The sequence below is a fragment of the Galeopterus variegatus genome, unplaced genomic scaffold, assembly GCF_000696425.1.
Source record: "Galeopterus variegatus unplaced genomic scaffold, G_variegatus-3.0.2 Scaffold468, whole genome shotgun sequence".
Taxonomy (NCBI): domain Eukaryota; kingdom Metazoa; phylum Chordata; class Mammalia; order Dermoptera; family Cynocephalidae; genus Galeopterus; species Galeopterus variegatus.
Window position 1 is genome coordinate 180240 of NW_007726579.1, and position 23519 is coordinate 203758.

The 23519-nt window shown below is 41.3% G+C and overlaps 1 protein-coding gene across 1 annotated transcript in view; it reads right to left on the minus strand.

Annotated features, from left to right (window-relative positions):
- The window catches only part of NLRC4 (NLR family, CARD domain containing 4), a 60553-nt gene extending 38894 nt beyond the window's left edge, over positions 1–21659 (minus strand). Inside the window, exons 1-4 of the mRNA XM_008569147.1 lie at positions 21517–21659; positions 10899–11017; positions 8343–8603; positions 5529–7523 (exon numbers count right to left, since the gene is read on the minus strand). Coding sequence (XP_008567369.1) covers positions 5529–7523; positions 8343–8603; position 10899 — 2257 coding nt within the window. The 5' untranslated portion in view covers positions 10900–11017; positions 21517–21659. The remainder of the gene's footprint in view (positions 1–5528; positions 7524–8342; positions 8604–10898; positions 11018–21516) is intronic.
- Positions 21660–23519: the final 1860 nt, after the last annotated feature.

Below are 23519 nucleotides of genomic sequence, written 5' to 3' on the forward strand. Positions count from 1 at the left end.
TTCCAGAATTACAATAAAGCCAATTGAGATCTTCAAAAAAAAGAAAGCCCAAGTAGCTATATGAGTATCAAAGTAGACTTTAAGTAGTACTAGGATAATATTAGTACTGGTACTATTACAGAGAATAGTACTAGAGATAAAAAGTGTCATTTCATAATGATAAAGGGGTCAATTCATCAATCGTACATAATAACCCTAGTCTGTTTGGGCTGCTACAACAAATTACCATAAACGGGGGAGCTTATAGGCAAAAGATATTTATTTCTCACAGTTTTGAAGGCTGGGAAGTCCAAGGTCAAGGCACCAGCAGATTTAGTATCTGGTGAGGACCCACTTCCTGATTCATCAGTGATATCTTCTCACTGTTGTCTTCACATTGTAGCAGGAACAGAGCAGCTCTCTTTTATAAAGGCACAAATCCCGTTAATTAGGGATCCACCTTCATGATTTCATCATTTCCCAAAGTCCCTATCTCCTAATACCATCACATTAGGCATTAGGTTTCAACATATGAATTTGGGGGGGGACACATTTAAAACATAGCAAACTCTAGGTGTTTGTGCATCCTAATGACAGTCTCAAAATACATGAGGCAAAACTGACAAAACTGAACAGAGAACTAGACAGGTACACACATCTGGTCAGAGATTTCAATGCCCTTACACCCATAATTGGTAGAACAATTAGTCAGAAAATCAATAAGTACAGGGAAGACTTGAACAGCACTGTCAAGCAAGCTGACCTGAGTGACACTGACAGAATACTCCTATCGACAACAGCAGAACATGTATCCTTTTCAAGTGCACACAGAACATTTACCAAATAGACCATTTTTATTAAGCAAGTCTTAATAAAATTTTGGAAACATGATATGGATGATAGCACTGCTTGAATGACCAAACAACTATGTCCAAAAGATGATTACAAGTCTGGGCCGAGTGGGAGTCCCTAAGTCTAACGCCACACACCTCTACTCTTGCCCTTGTTCATTAAATTGAATATGCTCGAATAGAAGGCAAAGTTGTTTTCTTCCCCCTAAAATATTATTCCTCCTAAGAGAGGTAATAGCCTTACACTCAAGTCCTTATAAAAGCTCTTTCATATTACAAGAGTTCTTTTAATTACTTAATTTTGAACAACATAGTTTAAACAAAACATTCATACCCTTTCTCCATAACCAAAACTGGCTCAATAGGAATCCAAAATGTCTATTGCTTTTTGGATTCTCTAATGACCAGTTAGATAATTGACATACTCTGGTCTGAGTTTCCATTTATAAGAAGTACAATAGTTGAAATTTCTCTTGGATAAACTCTTATTGCTAAATAGAAATTGTAAATTTTTAACATTTGTGATTTATTGTTGATAAATAAAACACTTAAAATTTTAGGAAAAAGAAAGGAAAAAAAAGTTACTCAGGGCTTTTTCTAGCATTGCTCCCTTAGATTTTGGTGTATCTGATCTCATGATTTTTACAGTTATTTTTAAGACCTTTTTGGAAAATTGTATTTTTTCTCATTATAACCACATTATAAGAAGTTTGGAAAATCGTGAAGTAAGAGATCTGATGTATTTGAAAAAGACGTGAATATATTTCTCACTGAATAAGAAAGGATTTTGTGAAATAAATATAATGTTTATTTCCAAAAAATTTGTCATTTACTGTTTCTGTGGACTGAATGTTGGTGTCCTCACTCCCAAATTCGTATATTGAAGCCCTAATTTCCACTGTGATAGTATTTGGACATGTGTCCTTTGGGAGGTAAATTGGTTTAATTGAGGTCATGAAGGTCGAGCCCCCACGATAGACTGAGTGCTTTTATAAAGGATGAAAAGACCAGAGCCACGTCACCCCCACTCCCAGCACACGAGGATACAGCAAAAACAAAGACAAACCGGGAAGAGGGCATTTACCAGCTACTAGATTGGCTGGCACATTGTTCATGGACTTCCCAGCCTTCAGAACTGTGAGGAATAAATTTCTGTTGGTTAAGCCACCCAGTCTATGGTATTTTTATTATAGCAGTCCAAACCAAGACAATTGTCAAATGTCATATAGCAAATATTGAAGAACAGCCTTGGAAAATTAAAGGGATTATGGTCTCCTGGGAATATTCCTTCCCAGCCTAGTCCCTAAACTTTCTTTAACCTAAATCTGTTTTTGCAAAGGACCCATGCACGTTATAAATGGTATATATTTGTCATTCCCAAATTGGTCCTTTCAACCTTGGAATTACATATGTTTGATGAAATATCTGACACATAAAAACTAACACATGAACTGTAAGTAATATATAATTGTGATACCTATCAGATCCCACCTCAACACCCAAATTCTGAGAGAGACCAGTGCCAAACTCTAGACTTTCGTAGCTCTTAAGCAATAAAGTCATCACTTAATGTTCTGCAGACACATTCCTTTATCTATAACATTTTTAGATTTAAAATAAGATTAAAAAGCAGTTCTCAAGAAATATGTCTTTAAAACATTTTTTCTTGAGTATTCTTTAGAAAATAATCGTTGTCGTTCTTGTTGTTTTTCCAAAAGATGACTGGTAAGGGGATCTTAAGCCTTGGCTTGGTGTTGTCAGCACCACGCTCACCCACTGAGCCAACCGGCCATCCCTGTATGGGATCCGAACCCGTGGCCTTGGTGTTATCAGCACTGCACTCTCCTGAGTGAGCCACAGGCTGGCCCTCAAAAGTAATTGTTGAGCTGAATTATTAAATAGCAAGTATCAGTACTATGTTATACAGCATAATTTTATATTCATATGTGTAATCAATTAAATATTATAAGTAGACATTTGATTGTTTCATCTGTCTTCCCTAAATTATATATATGTATGTGTGTGTGTATGTATATATATGTATCTTTTTTAAGGGTTCACATTGTACTTTATTGATGTGTCACAGGAAGTAAGGACTTTCCACTTAAAATATTTAACATTTATACCTGTACGTAAACCTACACATGTCCTTCTACTCTTGGGGAAGGGTGAGATGACTCTGAGTGCAGATAAGAGGGAAGAAGAGAGGGTGGGGACAGAGGGACTTTGATTTTTGGTTTTAAAAGCAATGGGATAAGGGAACAGAGTGGGGCAGAAGGTGAATTATGTTAGGAAGCACTTTGTGTACTAACATGAAGACTTGTACCCAATGACATAGCACAGACAAGGCCTCATTGGCTTAGTTATATATTTAAGTTGGCAATAAAAAGCCTTCGAGGGGAAGTATCTTTTTATTGAGGGGAAAAAAAGAGGCTTCCACATATTTGGGCTCACCTTATAATTGACACATTTAGCGTTAACCAAGGACAAAACAAGAAATAGCATAATATGGAAGTGAGGAGCATAGGCTTTGGAGCCAGACTATTTAGATTCTAATCTCTGCTCTGCCCCTTCTATCTGTGTGGGAAAGCCACTTAACCTTTCTGTGTTTCAGTTTACTTACCTGTAAGACGAGCAACAAAATGTCCATCACCTGATGAATGAATAAACAAAATGTAGTCCATCCATACAACAGAATTGTATTTGGCAATAAAAAGAAATGAAATAGTCTTAGTCCATTTGATCTGCTGTATAGTAAAATACCTGAGAGTGGGTAATTTATAAGGAACAGAAATTTATTCCTCACAGTTCTAAAGGCTGGGAAGTTCAAGATAAAGGTGCTGGCAGGTTCAGTGTCTGGTGAAGGCCTGGTCTCTGCTTCCAAGATGGCGCCTTGAATGCTGTGTCCTCACGTGGCGCAAGACAGAAGGGCAAAAAGGGCAAAAGGGAGGCAGGCAACTCCCTCGGGCCTCTTTTATAAGATCATTGGGATTAATCACTCCCTAAAGGCCCCACCTCTTAATACTATCACATTGATGATTAAGTTTCAACATACGGATTTTCAGGGACACATTCAGACATGGATGAACCTTGAAAACATCATGCTTAGGGCCGGCCCGTGGCTCACTCGGGAGAGTGGGGTGCTGATAACACCAAGGCCACAGGTTTGGATCCCTATATAGGGATGGTCAGTTGGCTCACTTGGGAGAGCGTGGTGCTGACAATACCAAGTCAAGGGTTAAGATCCCCTTACTGGTCATCTTTAAAAAATGAAAAAAAAAAAGAATTAGGATACATAGGGGGGCTATAGCCAACTGGAAATTATGCATTTTGTCCGAAGAACACAGAAGCAGATTATGCAGGTTTAGCCAATTGTTATCAAGTAAGGATGTGGACATGCAGTTGTCAAATCTTAACAATTTTCAAGAGAAATGAGAAACCCGTATTTTCACATGCAATCTCTTAGTTTCAAAATGTTGGCAACTCCTCCCGGGAAGGGAGTTGTGGTTAGAACAGATGGGCAGGAAGGAGACTTTTCATTGTAGATCCTTGTATAATTTGGACCGTATGAATATATTACTCAAAAAATAAACTAAATTTTAAAAATTGAGAACAAAATATTGGCAAACATTTTAAAAAATTCTAAACACCATGTAGGCTAAATTCAGTGCATAGCAACCACTTTGCAAGATCAGTATGAAAGAACAGCCATCAAAGGGAGATGATAGCTTCCTGATACAGAAGGTAAAAGTCTGGATGGCATCCCGTAGGTTACAGAAGGGATTCCTGCATTGAGTAGGAGGTTGCAAATATTATCTGTACAAAAGATTCTAAATTCTTAAATCATAGGCAATTCCTCTGCAGGGTGACAAGTGAGGCAGAGCTGGATGGGAAATTGCTTGTGACTTAAAACCTACCCCAGGTTGCTAGAGTTAAGTAGAGCAAGATTCCTGTTGCCCATAGCTTCACACCACACAGCAGTCTCTGCTCTGGGCGACACAGCTGGTCTACACAGATAGGACAGTACTCACCTTTAGTATTATCCAGAATGTGGGGAAGACTCCCCTTTACCCATAAAGACTGCCCCCACCTGTCTGTGTCTGAAGTCAGAAATTTCATGTTACACAAATATCTATTCCCAAAATCTTCTTTCTAAATGTGCAATACTTAGTGTGGGGCTGGGGATGGGGATGTTCTTGCAATTTCCTAGATGAGAATCTTGTAACACAATTAGCCACTAGCTCCTGAGGTGATTCATTTCCAGCTGGATTTCCTCCAGACTTGAAGGGGGCAGGTGCTACTTGGCAGGGTAGCAGTGGGTGTTGGGTACAGATGGCAGTGCTGACAAGGGTAAAGTTCTCTGAAGACAAACTTAATCTACTATATATATACTTATATATACACACATATTTTAAAATAACAAATGTATATATTTAATTATATATTACATAATATAGCTTTTCAATCAGACTATATAGCTTCAGCTTTGGAAATCTTCCCTATGGCCTCCCAATCTGACAGTCTTCCTCCACATGGACCTCTCTCCCCAGCCCTCCCTCCCACCTCCTTTCTAAGTCCTGACAATACTTTCCTGGTAGAAACTACTAGAAAATTTAAAACAAAACCATGTGATATTTAATATTCCCACAGTACCCAGCCAGGCTTGATTCTAGCTTAAACTGCCGATGTTTACAATACCTGGCAGCCGTTGCGTCTGTAGGTCATGAATACTCAAAGTTTTCAGGTTTGTCACACATGTGACGTGCTGCTCGTCTTCTATGGTGAGGGGACTGGCTTCTACCATGAGGGAATGAATGTTCTTGCAGGTGCTGAGGACCGAACTGAGGCTTCCAGCCACACCTGCACATCTCTTAATGTACAGCCTGAGGCTTGTGGCAGAGCTGAATATCTTTCCCAGATATTTGATATCTTGCTTGTTCAACTTGCTGAAATCCCGGAGGGTGACCTCCAGAGTCTTAAATTCCTGCTTCCAGTTGAAGAACAAAGACACAGCCCTACTAGGAATGTAGGTTTCTGAGGACTTCTCTGTGTGAGTTCTTCTCGGGTCTTCACTAGCCTTGTCCTGCGAAGCCGTAGCTCCCCCGTAGAAGTCCAGTTTAATGAAGTCTAGAGCACTTGCGCAATTAGGCAAGTATTCAAAGAAGTCAAATAAGTAATCAGGGATGTTATCTGAGTTGATATATAAGCTTTTACCAAGAAAGAAATCTTCAAATTCTTGGCTCAGTGCTGACTTGGATATACTCTCATGGAACAAATTGATGCCACACTCTGCAAAGGAATTGATATTTATGGCTTTCAGAATTTCTTGCTCAGTGGTGTTTTTCACATTTTGCATAGAATCTCTTCTCCAGAGAGGCCTCTTGGTGATGGAAAGCCCAAGGAGGCTGCCATGTTGATGCACTGCTGCAAGGTGTTTCATAACAGCCCTGGTGGCTTCGGCAGATGACCCACATGTGTACAGGAGCAGGTTGCTATACATGGATGTAATGTCTGAAATGGAAACCATCTTCTGCAAGTAATCTTTCCCCTTGCTCGCCTCCTCTGGCTCACGAGACATCAATAAACTGCTGAGTCTTCGTCCTGCTGTGTACTCCTGGAATGATTTATGAAAGAATTTATACTTTGGCTTGAACCTTTGAGCTGTGTATTTACAGAGGAGTCCAATGGTCAATAGCACATCCTCATTCACGCTGGACACATCCTCCAGTTCGAAATCGAACCTGTGGGAGAACACACCCTCTAGAGCAAGGTCTCCACAGTGGTCCAGGCTCCGGGTGAAGTCACTTGCACTCATGCCTTTATGTTTGTGTTTGTTTTTATGTATCAGCAGATCATAGAAGGTACGGAACAGCGTTGTTTGTGTGTGAGAGTGGAACTCGCTTTCGCCCATCTGGATCGCACAAGTTATGACCACAAAGAGAGGGGTCTTCATCAGATTCTTCAAGCACCTGGATTTCTGAATTTGGAGCAATAAGCCTTCAGCGAGCTCCTTTATCAGCACTTCCCGGATGAGGGCTTGGGCACTGTCCTCTCTCATATCCCCCACCTCGGCAGTCAGGGCACCAAACTGCCTGATGTGCCTCAGGCACTCGGTGGTGGTGGTGATCATGACCATATTCTTAAAGCGGTGGTTTTCCTTTATCAGCGCTTCGATTTCTGGGCAGTTCTGGGGCTTGAATTCATTGTAGCCATCAAGGAGAAAAAGAACCTTCTGCCGCAGCTTCAGCAGCATGGCCATGAAAGTCCGCTTGCTGATCGTGTCAGGTACATCCAGGAGTTGATCGCACAGGGTTTCAAAGAGCCCTCCCTGGGCCCTGCTCAGACGAAGAAAGAAGACGAATTTGAACTTGGTCAGAGCCCCGCACTTTCCGGAGGCCCAGAGCATGGCGATTCGCTTTAGCAGAGTGGACTTGCCTTTGCCCGATTCCCCTTCGATGATGCAGGGACTCTGAAGAGTCTCGAGCAGACCACTGAGGCTCAGCTGCTCCACACGGTGATGGTGATGGTCCTTCCTCCATAGGGTGGGTTCTGTGAAGGTGCTTTTCAAGTTAAAAATAATGTCAATATCTTCACCCAGGGGATAAAAGTTCAGAAAAGATGGGCTATGGTATAAAACCTTTAAATCCTGAGCCAAATCGTCCAAGTCTCCTTCTGATATCTGGTGAAAAAGACCTGTTATAGAAGAAGTGATGTTAAAGAGTACCCAATTCCGTGTCTCCTCAAAACCTAAAGTTCAGGAGGATGAAAGGGGAGTGATTCTGAGAATATGCCGTTGGTGACTTTAATTTCCTTCCCCAGTTCTGAGCTGGCACAAAGGGTAGCAAGTATCTACTCCTGCTTTTCCCCGGCACCCAGTACCCTCCCACCCCCTTTAGCCTTCTGTTTCCTCCTTTCCACCACCAAGTCTTACAGCAGCTGATTGAAAATGAGAGGAGCATATGTTTGGATTTGGGAAAGTGAAGGATTGGGCTGAGAATGATGGTTAGGGGTAACTTTCAGCAGATTAAGCCTTAACCTTGATTGAAATCTGTCATGACAGAATCTATTAATTAAATAAAATAAAAACTAAATTAGTATTTCATGAAGTGCAGATCCATTCTCCTTGAGTCAGTCAGGGACTATGGACCATGCTGCTTGAGTCATGGAGTAGGCTGTCAGCGGGCCCACTCACCCATAGGCAGATCTCATCAGACTAAGGAATGTTGAGAAAAACTATGCACTGATTTAACAAGTGCATCTAGTGTCCAGCTTTATTTTGAAGTGAGACTTCTAAATCATTTATTCCCTGGTCCTGGGATTACTTATTGAGCTTTACCAAGTGATCTAATGGGAGTTTTTCCTGAGAGTGTCTGAGCTTTTCCTTAGCTTGACTTAAAGACCAGTGCCAGGTGATATGAACAGGGAGGAGAGCAGAGGCTTGGTCATGGGTTATGGACCTTCTTCATGGTTTATTCTATTCATAGAAGCTGATGTAAGCAAACCAGTACTTACTTTGTCCACTCAAGTCCTGAAATAGAGGATAGTTCCACTTCTCAAGGGATTTGAGAAAGAGGGTACAGGACTCTGAACCCTTCTTCAAAATCATGTGAATGATCCCTCTTGCAGCATCCTGCTCGACCTTCTCACAGCAGATGATGTTTACTTCTTCACAATTCACAACATTCCATACAAACAGATCGTCCATAATTTGCTTTATAACCGTCATTCCCATCCTCTGAATGAGGACTTGACTGTTCTCCTTTATGAAATTCACTGAGGAGATGGGGGAAAATATACATATTTATTTATTTATATAAAATGTGCATATCAGCATCTGTTGCCAGAGCTTTAGGGGAATGCAGTTTTTTCCTCTAGACCCATTTTGAGTTGTGGAGATGCCGGATGCTTGAATTCCAGGCCCTCAAGAAAAGCTTTGTAAAGTTCTTCATCCCTAACCCCGGAGTCCTTGGTGAGAAAAATGGTTTTGCTTTGGTGATGAATTAAGGTGAATAATCTCATCCCCCAATATAAAAGGGTCCCCAGTGAAGTCATATTGGTAAGACTGAGGGCTTTAGAGTAATGAGACTGGCCTATGATCTGCCAATAGCTACCATCGGTGTAACCATGGCAAGTCACTAAACCTCTTTGAGCCTGTTTCAATGTTGTGCTGCTAAATGTTTAACAGACTTTCTCTCTGGGGGTAAAGGTCCTAATTTGTAGAATTTACCAATCCCATGGTATAAATAGGGTTGAGAACAGTATCTAACTTATGAAGTTGTTACAAGAATTCATGTATAGACTCTCATACAAAGTAATAGCTCAATAGAAAAAAAAAAAAGAGTACTTCAAAAAGTTCCTGGAAAAATTCGTATTATCTTTTAATTCTATTTTTCCAGGAACTTTTTGAAGTACTCTTTTACATGATAGTCGTTATTCTGCTGTCGTCAGTCAAAGGAATAGCACATTTTATCTCCCAAAGATTTTGGTCTTTTCTGAAGAATATCGCTACAGTACATTAGTCTGTATCCAGTCTAAGCTCTCTCACCTCCCTGGTCTCTGTGTCATTTTTGTGTCTTCTAACTCTCAACTGCAGACTACAGTGCACCCAGGCACTGTATCCACACTGTATCGTGACTGCTTGGAGAAATGTCTTCCTGGTTTTTCACTCTAAGACACTGTTTGCACTAGTTTTCTTCCTGGGCTAGGCTGCTCCTGGCTTTAAAACCTTTCCTGACTGATCAGAGAGTGCATGTGCTCCTCCCAAAGGGCCCAACGCCTCTCTGGTCTGCATGCACCATCAGGCACTCCAACCCCCAGGATCCCACCCCAATTTCCTGTCTCATCATCACAGAGCTACTGCTAACCTCAGTTGGAACTTTGCCCCATCCCTGTCAACATGTCCTGTGGGTCCCATCTCTCTCTCTCTGGGATCTCATCTGTGTCTAGTCATGATCTTTCATTTACAGCTGAAGAAATGTAGCCTCAGAAAGTCCTAAAGACTCACACGTGTTCACAAGACTAGCCTCTCTGAAGCTATATTTTTTGCTGTAAAATGAAGACACTGATACTTTCTCTGACTGTTTTAAAGACTTGTGATATTTAATAAAGTCATATAAATCACATACATAAAAACATTTCAAAATTTGAAAAGCACATTATATAACTGTATATATACTGTAAGATATTCTACATATAAGATATTCTTATTACTAACCATGGTATATGTCCATGCTATATATAATTGTAAGTATGTAACTGTAAGATATAGCTTACACTAACTGTGCTATGTAACTATAAGATATATAGTTATTATTAGACATGCTATATAGCTGTAAGATATTCTTCTTACTAACCATAGTATATCTCCATGTATGTGAACCATCATACTCCTCCATTATCAAGTAGTTAGGTGAAAACAGTGCTGCTTACTCATTCTCTCATTATTCATTCTTTTCAGAATATCTCTTTGTCTGGGCCAGCACTTTACAGTAGAACTTTCTGAAATGAACATGTTTTATATTTGCACTATCCAATATGGTAGCCATTAGCATGTGGCTGTCGAGCACTTGAAATATGGCTAGAGTGACTACACAACTGGATTTTAGATTTTATTTAATTTTAATTTATTTAAATTCGTATTTAAAGAGCCAAAGGTGGCTAGTGGCTACAAGACTGGAGAGCATGGGTCTAAATACAATCATCACAGTGGAAAGAGCTACATTGTGGTTGTCACTTGTATCTACACCATGTTTCTTCACCATGATCTTGACGTGTATTGCACTTTGCTGTCTGGCTGGAAGGGTATGGCTGAACAAGTGATGGCAAGGAACCAACAGTTAAAAACATACACCTGGGTCACTCTGTGTAAGTCCCGTTCTATCTGTGGTTCTTCTTTTTATCACAGGATGCCATATTTGCAACTGAATTCCCAAAACAACAGAAGAATATTTATTGGGAATTCCACATAGAAGTGGTCAGAGAAAGGCATGGATTGATAGTCTGCTCAGTATCATCAGTATTGGGTAGCAGACTATATAAGCAGGCAGATGTTATTTCCAGTATACTTACTTGTTCTGAACAAAAGCTTTCCACCTTTCTCTATCTCAATAGAAAATATTATTTCCAAATGGACAGGTTAAAGATGATCCCAATACTGTCCTCTTCTTTCTGTAAGACTACTCTTCATTCTGTAAAATGAACAAAATAGAATGAGAAAGTATCAGGTACAAGGACTAGCATGATGATCCAGTTAACGCCACTCTTTTTAAAGATGAGAAAATGGTGGTCCAAACCAGATAAAAACTTGCTCAAAGCCACTGGCTATTTATGGCTAAGCCATAAAGAGAATCTAGGTGCCTAGACTCCTGGCCTAGAGCTCTAAACTATGGTCTACTGGAACTTTATCCTTCTCTTCAAAGTTTCTTCCCTTTGCTGCTGGTCAGAGCTAACAGGGCTACTTGGAATTAAAAAGCGAAAGATGGTATGAGTGATTGTCAAAATGAATGGAATGGATGATGGGTTTTCTCCAGTTGTTCCAGGAAAGAGCAATGTGGACAGGCATCATCCAGGGAGTAAGTTTTCATAGAGGAGATAGCACATGAACCAGGTCTTAAAAGTTACCAGAAGAGGCCAGGTGGTCTGGCTGGGGTGGAGGTGGAGGTGAGGAGATAAAAAGCCTTCTAGGCAAGAGGAAGAAGATGAGCAAAGCAATGGAGACAGGGAGTATGAATAATTGAACAGACAGGAAAAGGAGTTATGCTGCCAGGGTACAAAGGAGAAAAGCTATGGAAAGCCTTGTGTGCCAAGATGAGGCATTTGCACTTTACCTATGGGCCACTTAGAATAATAATGGTACTAGGAGCATGTTCAAAATGATGTTTAAAGACAACAAACAGGGGCAGAGCCCGTGGCTCACTCAGTAGAGTGCGGTGCTGGGAGTGCAGCGACGCTCCCGCCATGGGTTCGGATCCTATATAGGAATGGCTGGTGCGCTCACTGGCTGAGCGCGGTGTGGGCGACACCACACCAAGGGTTGTGATCCCCTTACCAGTCACGAAATAGACCAAAAAAAAAAAAAAGACAACAAACAGATTTCTGCAGTATAGGCCTGGCATTTCATCCTCCCAGACGGTGTGGAAAGCAACTTCTGTTCTTTTTCTTTCCCCTCCACACATTCTAAGGTGTCTGTGAAAAACAGGAGCCCAGAAGCTAGTGCTTCATCTGTCTGTGATTGTTCTATCCTTAACCCTCCCTGAACCAAATAAATCAGATTATTCTCCACCCCTTCGCCCCCAACCTCCCATACACACTCGTATACATGCCCCCTGCATCAGGATGAAGAAACAAAGCTTGAATTAGAGATGGCATTATTGAGCAGATAAGAAAAGGGGGAGAGAATTAGAATTACCAGGTCGAGAGAGGACAATGGGACCTATGTGAGTGGACTGGGGTATGTGAATGGGATTGGATTGGAAACCATGTGTTTTTCCCCTAACATTTATTGTGAAAATTTTCTTTCTTTCTTTTTTTAAAAAAAAAGATGACCAGGGCCGGCCCGGTGGCGCACTGGATAGTGCGCCGCTTGGGAAGCGCGGCGGCGCTCCCGTCCGAGGGTTCGGATCCCACATACAGACCGGCTCCCGCTCACTGGCTGAGCGAGGCGCGGGAGCAACGCCGAGGCTTGCGATCCCGTTGCCGGTCCCCGGTCCGGTACGGGGGCAACACTGAGGGTTGCGATCCGTTGCCGGACACGGAAAAAAGACAAAAGACAAAAAAATAAAAAAATAAAAAAATAAAAAGATGACCAGTAAGGAGATCTTAACCCTTGACTTGGTGTTGTCAGCACCACGCTCTCCCAAGTGAGCCACGGGCCAGCCCTGAAAATTTTCAAACATGTAGGAAAGTTAAAAGAATTGTACAAAAAAACCCCATTAACCACATAGATTCTACAATTAATCTTCTGTTCTAGGTACTTTCTCATGTATTGATCCATCTTTCCATCCCTCTATCTATTCATCAATCCATTTTACCTATTTTTTTGCACATTCGACCCAACTTGCAGACATCAATACATTTCTACATCCATACCATTAACTAGACTTCAATGTTGGTTTATTCTTTTTTAGGAAAAATTTACATACAGTGAAAGTACAGGTCATAACTATATCTTTTGATGAGTTTTGAAAAATACTTACACTTCAAAAACCTATCAAGATATAAAACATTGCCCTCTCCTTAGAAAATATCCCGTGCTCCTTCCCAGTCAATCGCATCTCCACCACACCCCCAGAGGCAATCACTATTCCGATTTTTTTCACCATAAACTAATTTAGCCTGTTCTAGAACTTCATATAAATGGAATTATCCAGTGTGTGCTATTCTGCGTCCTGCTCCTTTTACTCATCATGACACCTATGAGAGTCATCCATGCTGTTGCTTGTGTAAGTAGTTTGTACCATTTACTGCTGAGCAGTATTCCACTGTATGAATATACCAATTTATTTATCCATTCTCCTGTTGATGGATATTTGGGTTGTTTCCAGTTTGGAGCTATTATAAACAAAGAACAATGAATATTCTCATACAAAAGTTTCCCTGCCCCCCAAAAACCGTCCCAGAGAAGCTATATTTGGTTCCAATCTTTCTAATTTCACAAACTGTTTGGATGAGGACCTCCTGGAAATAAACTAGATGCTCACAGCCATAGCAATTTTGCTGTGAATGTTCCTGTTGTGAAAGCATATCTTTCAGAAAATAAAATTTCCCCTTTATGTTAAAACTAATTTACTAACAGCATAAAAAAAATTGTAATCTCCCAGGCCGGCCTGTGGCTCACTTGGGAGAGTGCAGTGCTGATAACACAAAGGCCATGGGTTCGGATCCCTATACAGGGATGGCTGGTTAGCTCACTGGGTGAGTGTGGTACTGACAACACCAAGTCAGGGGTTAAGATCCCCTTACAGGTCATCTTTTAAAAAAAATTTGTAATCTCCCCAGGGAAATTACTTTTTTTCTCTATAATAAACATGTAATTAATTTAATAATTAGAAAAAGATTTTTAAACGAATGTCATTTTTGTGGGGAGGGCCAGCAAGCCAGTACGGGGATCCAAACCCTTGACCTTGGTGTTGTCAACACCACAGTCTCCCCAGTGAGCTAACCAGCCAGCCCTAAATGAATGTCATTTCTTAAAACCACCACTCATCTCTTCATATGCAACCCCCCAACACAGAATGGCTATGTTAAAACCACTATTTTTACATAGAACATATGCATACAATTATATATTCTGGTTTTTTACATAACATTATCTCAAAGGGTTTTTTATGTTCTGTTATAATTTTCAAATTAGTTTTTTTAATGGCTGCATGATATTTCATCTAGTCATGTTATTATTATTTTCTTAACCATTCCTCCTTTGTTTGAGACGTACATTATCAACCTTTCCACAATGGTGCTCAACCTCCTTGGTACACATAGATTTCTTCTTTTGAGTGATTTCTTTAGATTAATGTGCCTTCTGTCTCTGTCTCCCAGCTACCCAGTACAATCCTCAGAGTAGCAACCATTGTCACTTTTATATATTTGTTTCATGCCAAATAAGAGCAACTATACAGTGTTCTATATCTGTTTTTTTCATTTTTGAGGCCTTTCTATATCAGTTATTGTGCTGCCTCATACATTTATTTTATTATTATTTTTATTTGAGTACTCAGAAAGGCTATATTAGTTTAATCAAAACATTGAAGAAATTTTTTAAAACAAATAGAATACATTGATTTACAGTTGCAATCTAAAATGCTTGAAGGTGTTAAATTAGCTAAGCTTATGAATAGGATCACATATTATTCAAAGGCCCTTAACACAGTTTTTAAAAATATGACACTGCCTCATATATTTTAAAAATCAACCTCACTGAGGTATAATTTACCTGTAGTAAAATGCAAACAGCTTTGACAAATATATACATTCAAGCACTGTAAATACCCCAGTCAAGATTTAGGATATATCTATCACTGCAGAAAGTTTCTTTGTGCCCCTCGATTGTCCATCCATCCCTCCTACTTCCCACCAAAGCACCAAAGCAACTCCTATCTAATTTTTTTTTAGCTATAAATTAGTTTTGCCTATTCTGGAACGTCATATAAATGGAAAAATATAGTATGTATTCTCTTGTGTCTGGCTTCTCTTAGGTTTCATCATGTTTTTCAGATTCATCTTGTTGTTTGAATGTGTCAGTAGTTCGTTCCTTTTTATGGCTGAGCAGTATCCCATTGTATGAATAGATGAGTTTACTTATCAGTTTTCCTACTGACAGATTCCTTGGGTTGTATGTCCCCCCAAAACTTAATTCCCACTGTAACTGTTCATGGTGGGAAATCCTATTATGGTAATTGAAAGGTGGAGCCTTAAAGAGATGATTAGATTGTAAGACAATGCCTTGGTGAATGGATAAATAATGGTGGTTGGGGGCGTGGTTCTGAGGACTTTAAAAGAAGAAAGAAGAGAGTCTGTCTCTTTCTCTCTCTCACTTCCACCATCTTGCAATGTGAGACCCCTGGGTCACTGTCACCACCACCAGATGTGTTCCTTGGACTTTGGACTTCCTAGCCTCTGAAACTGTAAGCAAAATATTTTGGTTTTTTTTATAAATTACCCAGTTTTGTGTATTTTGTTATAAAGCAACAGAAATGGAATAATGCAATGGACATTTGGTTTGGGGCTATTATGAATGAAGCTGCTATGAACCTGCTCTTTGTGGATATATATTTTCATTTCTCTTGCGTATATACCTAAAAGTAGAATTACTGGGTCACATGATAAATGTATGTTAATTTTATAGAAGGCACCAAACTTTTTCAAAGTGGTTGTACCATTTTACATACCCACTAGCAATATATGAGTATAAGAGTTCCAGCTGTTCCAAGTCCTCACCAGCCCTTAGCATTATCATTCTTTTCAATTGTAGCCATTCTAAGGTATGGGTAGTGGTAATAGGTATAGAATTTCAATTTTGCAAGATGAAAAAGTCTAGAGATTGATTATATAATGGAAATATATGTAACACTATGGAACTGTACATTTTAAATGGTTAAGATGGTAAATTTTACATTACATGTATTTTTCTGCAATTAAAACATTTTTTAATAATAAAAATAGAATTGTCACTGAGGTTTTTTTCTGGTCATTACATTACTATTATTAATTTTATTACATGATTTTTATTGAAAATAATGTTGTATAAAAGAGAGGGATGTTTAGAATTATTTGTTGAAATGTCAAATATGCTAGGTACATTCTGCCAAGATACAAACAATCATGCTCTTGGAGCCAGACCTAACATCACTGGACAAATGGTATCAAAATGAAACTTCCTGGGCCGGCCCGGTGGCGCACTGCTGTAGTGCGCCGCTTGGGAAGCGCGGTGGCGCTCCCGCTGAGGATTCGGATCCCACGTACAGACCGGCCGCTCACTGGCTGAGCGAGGGGCAGGGGCAACGCCGAGGGTTGCGATCCCATGGCCGGTCCCGGTCCGGTACGGGCGCGACACTGAGGGTTGCAATCCGTTGCTGGTCACGAAAAAAGACAAAAAGGAAAAAAAAAAAAATGAAACTTCCAGGGCCGGCCTGTTCCTCACTTGGGAGAGTGCGGTGCTGATAACACCAAGGCCACAGGTTCGGATCCTATATAGGGATGGCTGGTTCTCTCACTGGCTGAGCGTGGTGCTGACAACACCAAGCCAAGGATTAAGATCCCCTTACCAGACATCTTTTAAAAAAAAATGAAACTTCCATCTTAGATGGTTGGTGGATAGGGCCCACAACTAGTCTTTCTACACTCCAGTGCATCTGTGTGAAGAGCCAGAGGACTTCAGAGCTGAGAAAAGCAGGAAAAGCTGCCAAAGAAGAAAAGCATGTCTTCTAGGGCAGTTTTTCAAACTGTGGTCAACTCATGATAATGGGTCATGATATCAATTTAAGTGGGTCACGATCAGCATATTCTAGTTCTTTTGTTTGTTTTTTCATCTTATGATGACAATCATATTTTTTTTTTTTTATAAGAAGAAGACCGGTAAGGGGATCTTAACCCTTGACTTGGTGTTGTCAGCACCACGCTCAGCCAGTGAGCAACCGGCCATCCCTATATGGGATCCGAACCCGGGGCCTTGGTGTTGTCAGCACGGCACTCTACCGAGTGAGCCACGGGCCGGCCCGACAATCATATTTTAAATCCATTTAGTACTGCATGGTCCTACAATCTAATGACCTCTTCAAGGCTCTACTTTTCAATTACCATAATAGGATTTCCCACCCTCCTAAAAGTCACAGTGGGGGCTAAGTTTCTAATACATAGAACTTGGGGGATGCAATTCAAGCTTCAGTGAGTTTTGGGGGACATAATTCAATTCACTGCATTCCATCCCTGGCCCCCCAAAACTCATGTCCTTTTCATATGTAAATACATTCATTTCATCCCCAAGTATTGTTTCAACTCGAAAGTCCAAAGTTCAAAGTTCCATCTGTTAAATCAATGTAAGTTATCCACTTCTGAGGTACAATGGTGGGACAAACATAGGGTACATATTATCATTCCGAAAGAGAGAAATAGGCCAAAAGAAAGGTATAACAAGTCCCAAACAAGTCCAAAATCCAGCAGGACAGCCATTAAATCTCAAAGCTGGCAAATCATGTACCTTGACTCTACGTTCAATCTCCTCTGCACACTGGTGTGGGGGTTGGGTCCCCAAGTCCTCAGGCAGCTCTGCTCCTATGGCTTTCCTGGTCTCAGGTGATGCTTTAGCTCTCCCAGGCTGGCATTGCACACTGGTTGCTCCACAGGTCTGGGGTCTCCATGGCAGTCCCACTCTCACAGCTCCACTAGGCATAGCGCTGTTGGGTTTCTCTGCTGCAATTCTGACCCCACATTTCTGCTCAGCATTGCTTTACAGAAGGCTGTCTGCAGTGACTCCACCCCTGTGACAGATCTCTTCCTGGGCCCCCAGACTTTTTCCTACATCCTTTGAAGTCAAGGTGGAGGCTCCCAAGCCTTCACAGCTTTGGCATTCTGTAAGCCTGCAGACCTAACACCACATGGACGGCTTCTGGCTTGTATTTTCCAAAGCCTGGGGCCAATTTAGCCAAGGCTGGAGCAGAGAGGGTGCGGGAAGCAGCTTCCCAAGGTGGCTCCAGGCAGCAAACCCGTGGAGGGCAGCTCACGCCTGTTCCCCAAGACCATTTTTCTCCCTAGGCCTTTGGGCCTGAAAAGGAGGCTTCTGCAATGCCGTCAGGGCCTTTTCCCCTTCTTTTGATAATCCCATTCTTTTGTATTAATCTTTTTAGTACCACTGAATTTTTGTTCAGAAAATGTTCTCTGCTTCTCAACCACATGGCCAGGCTGCACATTTTCCAAATCTTTACAGTCTGCTTCCCTTTTAAATTTTGGCTCTATGTCATGCCCTTGACACCGTAACTCAGCATAGGCTATTGAAAGTAGCCACACAGCTTCCTTAATGCTTTGCTGCTTAGAAATCTCTTCCGCTAACTACTCTTGTTCACAACTCTTATGTTCCAACTTCTAGAAAGTCCTAGGGCATGTACACAATGCAGCTAAGTTCCTTACCAGTGCACAGCAAGGTTGATCTTTGCCCAGTTTCCACTAATTTCCTTCTCATTTACATCTGAGATTTCCTTAGAATGGAATTTACCATCCATATTTCCATAAGCATTCTGCTCACCACCATTGAACCAGTCTCTAAAACATTCCAAACTTTCCCTGGTTTTCTTGTCTTCTAAACCTCCACCAGCTGCTTGGCTCTTTCTAGCCTGCTCCTCAGAATTCCTCTAGCCTCTCCTCAACATGCAGTTCCAAAGCCGTTTCCATATTTCCAAGTATTTGCAACACCCCACTTCTTTGGTACCACTTTTCTGTATTAGTCCGTTTCCATTGCTTATAACAAAGTACCTGAAACAGGTTGATTTACAAAGAAAAACAATATTTATTGCTTATAGTTTCTGAGGCTGGGAAGTCCAAAGTCCATCTGGCAGTGGTGACCATGACCCAGGGGTCTCACATTGCAAGATGGTGGAAGTAGAGAGAGCAGAGCCTTTTTCATGAAAATTTTGTTTCAATTATTTATGTACCCTGGCACTGGGTACTAGTGGAAGTTATACTTCTTATTGTGGGTGGAGGTCAATAAAATTTGAAGCTCAGTTTTCTAGGCAAACTCCCACAGAGGAATGTTTAGTTCTACTTGGAAGGGTGACTTTTTTTTTTTTTTAAGATGACCGGTAAGGGGATCTTAACCCTTGACTTGTTGTCAGCACCACGCTCTCCCAAGTGAGCTAACCGGCCATCCCTATATAAGGATCCGAACCAGTGACCTTGGTGTTATCAGCACCACACTCTCCCAAGTGAGCCACGGGCGGCCCTGGAAGAGATGACTTTTGAGTTGTACTTGAAAGAAACCAAAGTTCACCAGGCAGTAAAAGGACAAGGCCATTTCTGGGCAGAGGAATGCAGCATAGGGAAGGAGCCATGGGGGAAAGAGCCTGAAAGCAAGGGTTGGGCAGCAAACGAGCATGATTTTTCCCTTCCTTTCTACTTTCTCAAAAAGGGGTGGGTCTGACCCCCCACTGACTGGGTCAGAGTTTATGTGAGAATAGAGAAAAAGAGGAAGAAGGTAGAGGAAGAAGCCAAAAAGTTCCCTATTTTCACATTTAAACAAAATAACCTAATCCCAGAGTTGGTCATGCAGTCATTTGTCCACTAAAATAATCCATTAAAATGGCTGCATGGATCCTCAGGGAAGACTCTCAGCTGATTTTGAAGATGCTAAAAATTTATATTCTGTTAGGATACTGGATGTTTTCTTCTTACCCACAGAGAAAAACGAAGAACAGGCAACCAAGTCAGAGCAACTAATTATTAATCGCTCTAGAGAATTAAATCAGCCCATAGACTGGAGCTCATGTAGTCTGTTCTCAGTTGCCCATTGCCATGAAGATAAGGCTGTGACCAGTTTGCTCCCCTGGACTGTGGCTGTGGTTCTGCAACCTCTTCCTTCCCAGCAGGCTGTCCTGTGAGTAAATGGATTGGGTGGAAGAAGTCTTTTTCCTATACTCGTATGTTATAAAATAATATTTAGAACTAATTCTAAAAATGGACTTTTTTTTACAAATGGTTACATGAGCTCCTCAGAGAACTGAAGTTCCTCAGAACCCACATAAGCCACGTCTATAAAGTCATTCCTACAACTTGTGGAGGAGATAAGGGAAAGACTACATTATTCACAGGGAGCAGAGAGGCAGCACATAGAAATGGGAAATGTGTGTGAGCTTTGCCGCTGAAGGCCTGAATTCAAATCCTCACTCTGCAGCTTATCAGATGGATGCTCCTGGACATGTTACTTGACTGCCCCGAGTCTTGCTTTCTTCAGTGAAACATTGACGTGCAGAGTAACCACCTCCTAGGACTGTTGTAAAGATTAATCATAAAAGTAGTTGGGATAGAGAGGACCAGTGGATATTATTTGTCTTTCCTTGCAGTAAAAAGGCTCTAGACAATGTTCTTAGATTTCCAAGAGACTCCAGAAATCTCATATATTATTGTCAATATTAGTTGATATGGCTGAATTGTATTCTCAAATTCATATGTTGAAGTGCTAGGCCCAGGACCTCAGAAAGTGAATGTATTTGGAGTTAAGATCTTTAAAGGGGTAATTAAGTTAAAATGAGGCTGATAGAGTGGGCTCTAATCCAATAAATGGTATCCTTATATGAAGAGGAAATTTGGAGGAAAGGAAGATACCAAGGATGTATACACACAGAGAAAAGGCCATGTGAGGACACAGTGAGATGATGGCCATCTGCAAGCCAAGGAAAGGTGCCTCAGGAGAAACCAACACTGCCCGCACCTTGATCTTGGACTTCCAGCCTCCAGAACTGGGAGAAAATAAATTTCTGTTGTTTAAGACACCCAGTCTGTGGTATTTTGTTAAGGCATCCCTGGCAAACTAATACAATTAGTATTGTAGAAATGTGCTGAACTGTTAAGAGCAGAGACAGGAGAACAGGTTCTACCCTTGTTCTGTAGACAATTAGCTGCATGATCGAGGGCAAGTCATTTAACTTCTCCCTACCATATTTTTCACCTCTCTAAACCGGGGTTGTCAAGATCAACTGAGATAATATAAGTAATGTAAAACCCTATCACAAAATAGGCATCTTGTAAACAGTGGTTTCCTTTACATCTTTCTCCAAATACTAGGTTTCTCATCAGTACTCAGGGGATTCGATGGACAAAGTAATCCACCAAGTTCCTTTCAGCTCTGATCTTCTGCAATTCTAACAATTGTCATAGCAACAAGAGTGGATTTCCTTTCTGTAATTCCAAAAGTGTTTTCAAAGTCCTTTTTCTCACTTTGTCTCACAGTAAACACATATGCACCCCTCAGACTCCACATACACTTAAACATCAATTCAGAGGAGCCTGATGAAACCCCAGCAGACCAGGTTAACCACTCCTAATGGTTTCCCTGCGGGCAAATCCAGCCAGCCATGCAAAACCACATTTGTCAATGATAAGGTTTTTATACCTCCCAGACACAGTTTTTAATGAAAACAAACCTAAATTTTAACATTTGGCTCCAAAACCTACTTAAAATCCCACTCTCTCTCCCCCACAGTACCTGGCTGAGCAATCCAGTTACCCTTTTCTTGTTGAACCAAAAGATGTTTTCAAAATAAAGTTTCTTTCATTTGTTTTCCATTTCACAGTGAGGCCAGTGGTTCCGTAGATCTGAGGCCTCCATATCCTGTAAGAGGAGAGTGTACAAAAAGAGGAAACACTGTGCAGTTCTTTTGTTTTTCTTCTCACAGCATAGTGTGTGTGGGGGGGGATTTGGACATTATGTACTACGGTTCAGAAAGGGAAGATGAGTGTAGGCAGAACTGGTTGGGAAAGAAGCGGGACTTGAGGCTTAAAGATGCAAGAGCTAAAATTCAGCTCAAGAAAGCAATGATTCATTTGTTTCCTGTTTTTTTTCACAACATATGAATCCTGTTGCTGTTGATGTATTCTATAGCTTAAAATGATACAAAGAATTTGAACATTCAATATGTGTTACTATAATAATCCAAGGTGTGCGGAGAGAGGGAGAGGGGCAGGGGGGGCACAGGGAGAGAGAGAGAGAGAGAGAGAGAGAGAGAGAGAGAGAGAGAGAGAGAGAGAAAAGAAATGAGCCAGCTGGTTTGGTGGGTCAAAGCATATTGCTAAGGCAGTCAAGGTCATACTTACCCATGTACCTTGCATCTCTTGAAGACTTCCATCAATGTGTACTCTCAGTTGCCATGGTTATAGGCAAAGCTAGCACAGAGAAAAGGTCACCAATATGTCCACTCTACTGCTTACGCTCAGGGACATCCTCCTGAATACGAAGAGGCAGGGGCCCACACTGGCACACACTCTTTCAACATTTGTGGTCACAGACTCCAGGAAGCCTGTTAATACTCAGCTCTGGGAATGTAGAAATCTCTCTGCACTTCTCTTGAAAGTGACATTCTTGCGTACTCTTTCTTCTGTCTTTGCACAATCTACCAGGGATAGCCACCGAAATAGTAAGAATGCTACAGTGTTTATCTCTGGGGATTAGGATTATGGAAATTTTAAGTTTTCTTCTTTTGTTTATCTCTGTATTCTAATTTTCTATAGCAAACTCCCTATTGCTTTTTTTTTTTTTTTTGTCTTTTTTTGTGACCGGCAACGGATCGCAACCCTCAGTGTCACGCCCTTACCGGACCGGGACCGGCAACGGGATCGCAACCCTCGGTGTTGCCCCCGCTCCTCGCTCAGCCAGTGAGCGGGAACCAGTCTGTATGTGGCATCCGAACCCTCGGCGGGAGCACCACCGCGCTTCCCAAGCGGCGCACTGCAGCACTGCCCCACCGGGCTGGCCCCCCTATTGCTTTTTTAATAACAAATGTAATACAGGATAAAAGGGAAAATGTAGAAACGTGTTGTAACAGACTGAATAATGGCCACTCAAACACATCAGGTCCTGATCCCTGGATCTGTAAATGTGTCTTTTCAGAGGTGATTAAGTTAAAGATCTTAAAATGGGGAGATTATTCTGGATTATCTGGGTGAGCCCATAATGCAATGAGAAGTATCCTTATAAGAGAGAGTCAAAGGGAGATTTGAAACACATAGAAGAGGGGGAGGCAATATGTGAATGTCAGTGGTGAAGGCAGACATTCAAGTGATGTGACCACACAAGCCAAGGAATGCTGGCAGCCACCTGAAGATGGAAGAGGAAAAAAATGGATTCTCCCCTAGAACCTCCACAGGGAGTGTAGTGCTGCTGACACCTTGATTTCAACCCAGTGGAACTGATTTTGGACTCCTAGCCTCCAGAACTGTGAGAGAATAAATTTCTGTCATTTTAAGCCACCCCAGTTTGTGGTATTTTGTTACAGCAGCCACAGGAGACTAATATACAAGTATACAATGGCAAAATAAATTAATATCCATATTCGTACAAGCACATCCTTCACGCTGCTCAACAGTTCCCTTTGCAAATGGACTTGCAGTCAGGTGTTTTCAATGCATTTCAAATATATGATTAGTGGCTGAAGATGGCGACGGGTCTGGAGCGGCCGTGCCAGGAGACAGCGTGATCCTGAGAAGTGTGTG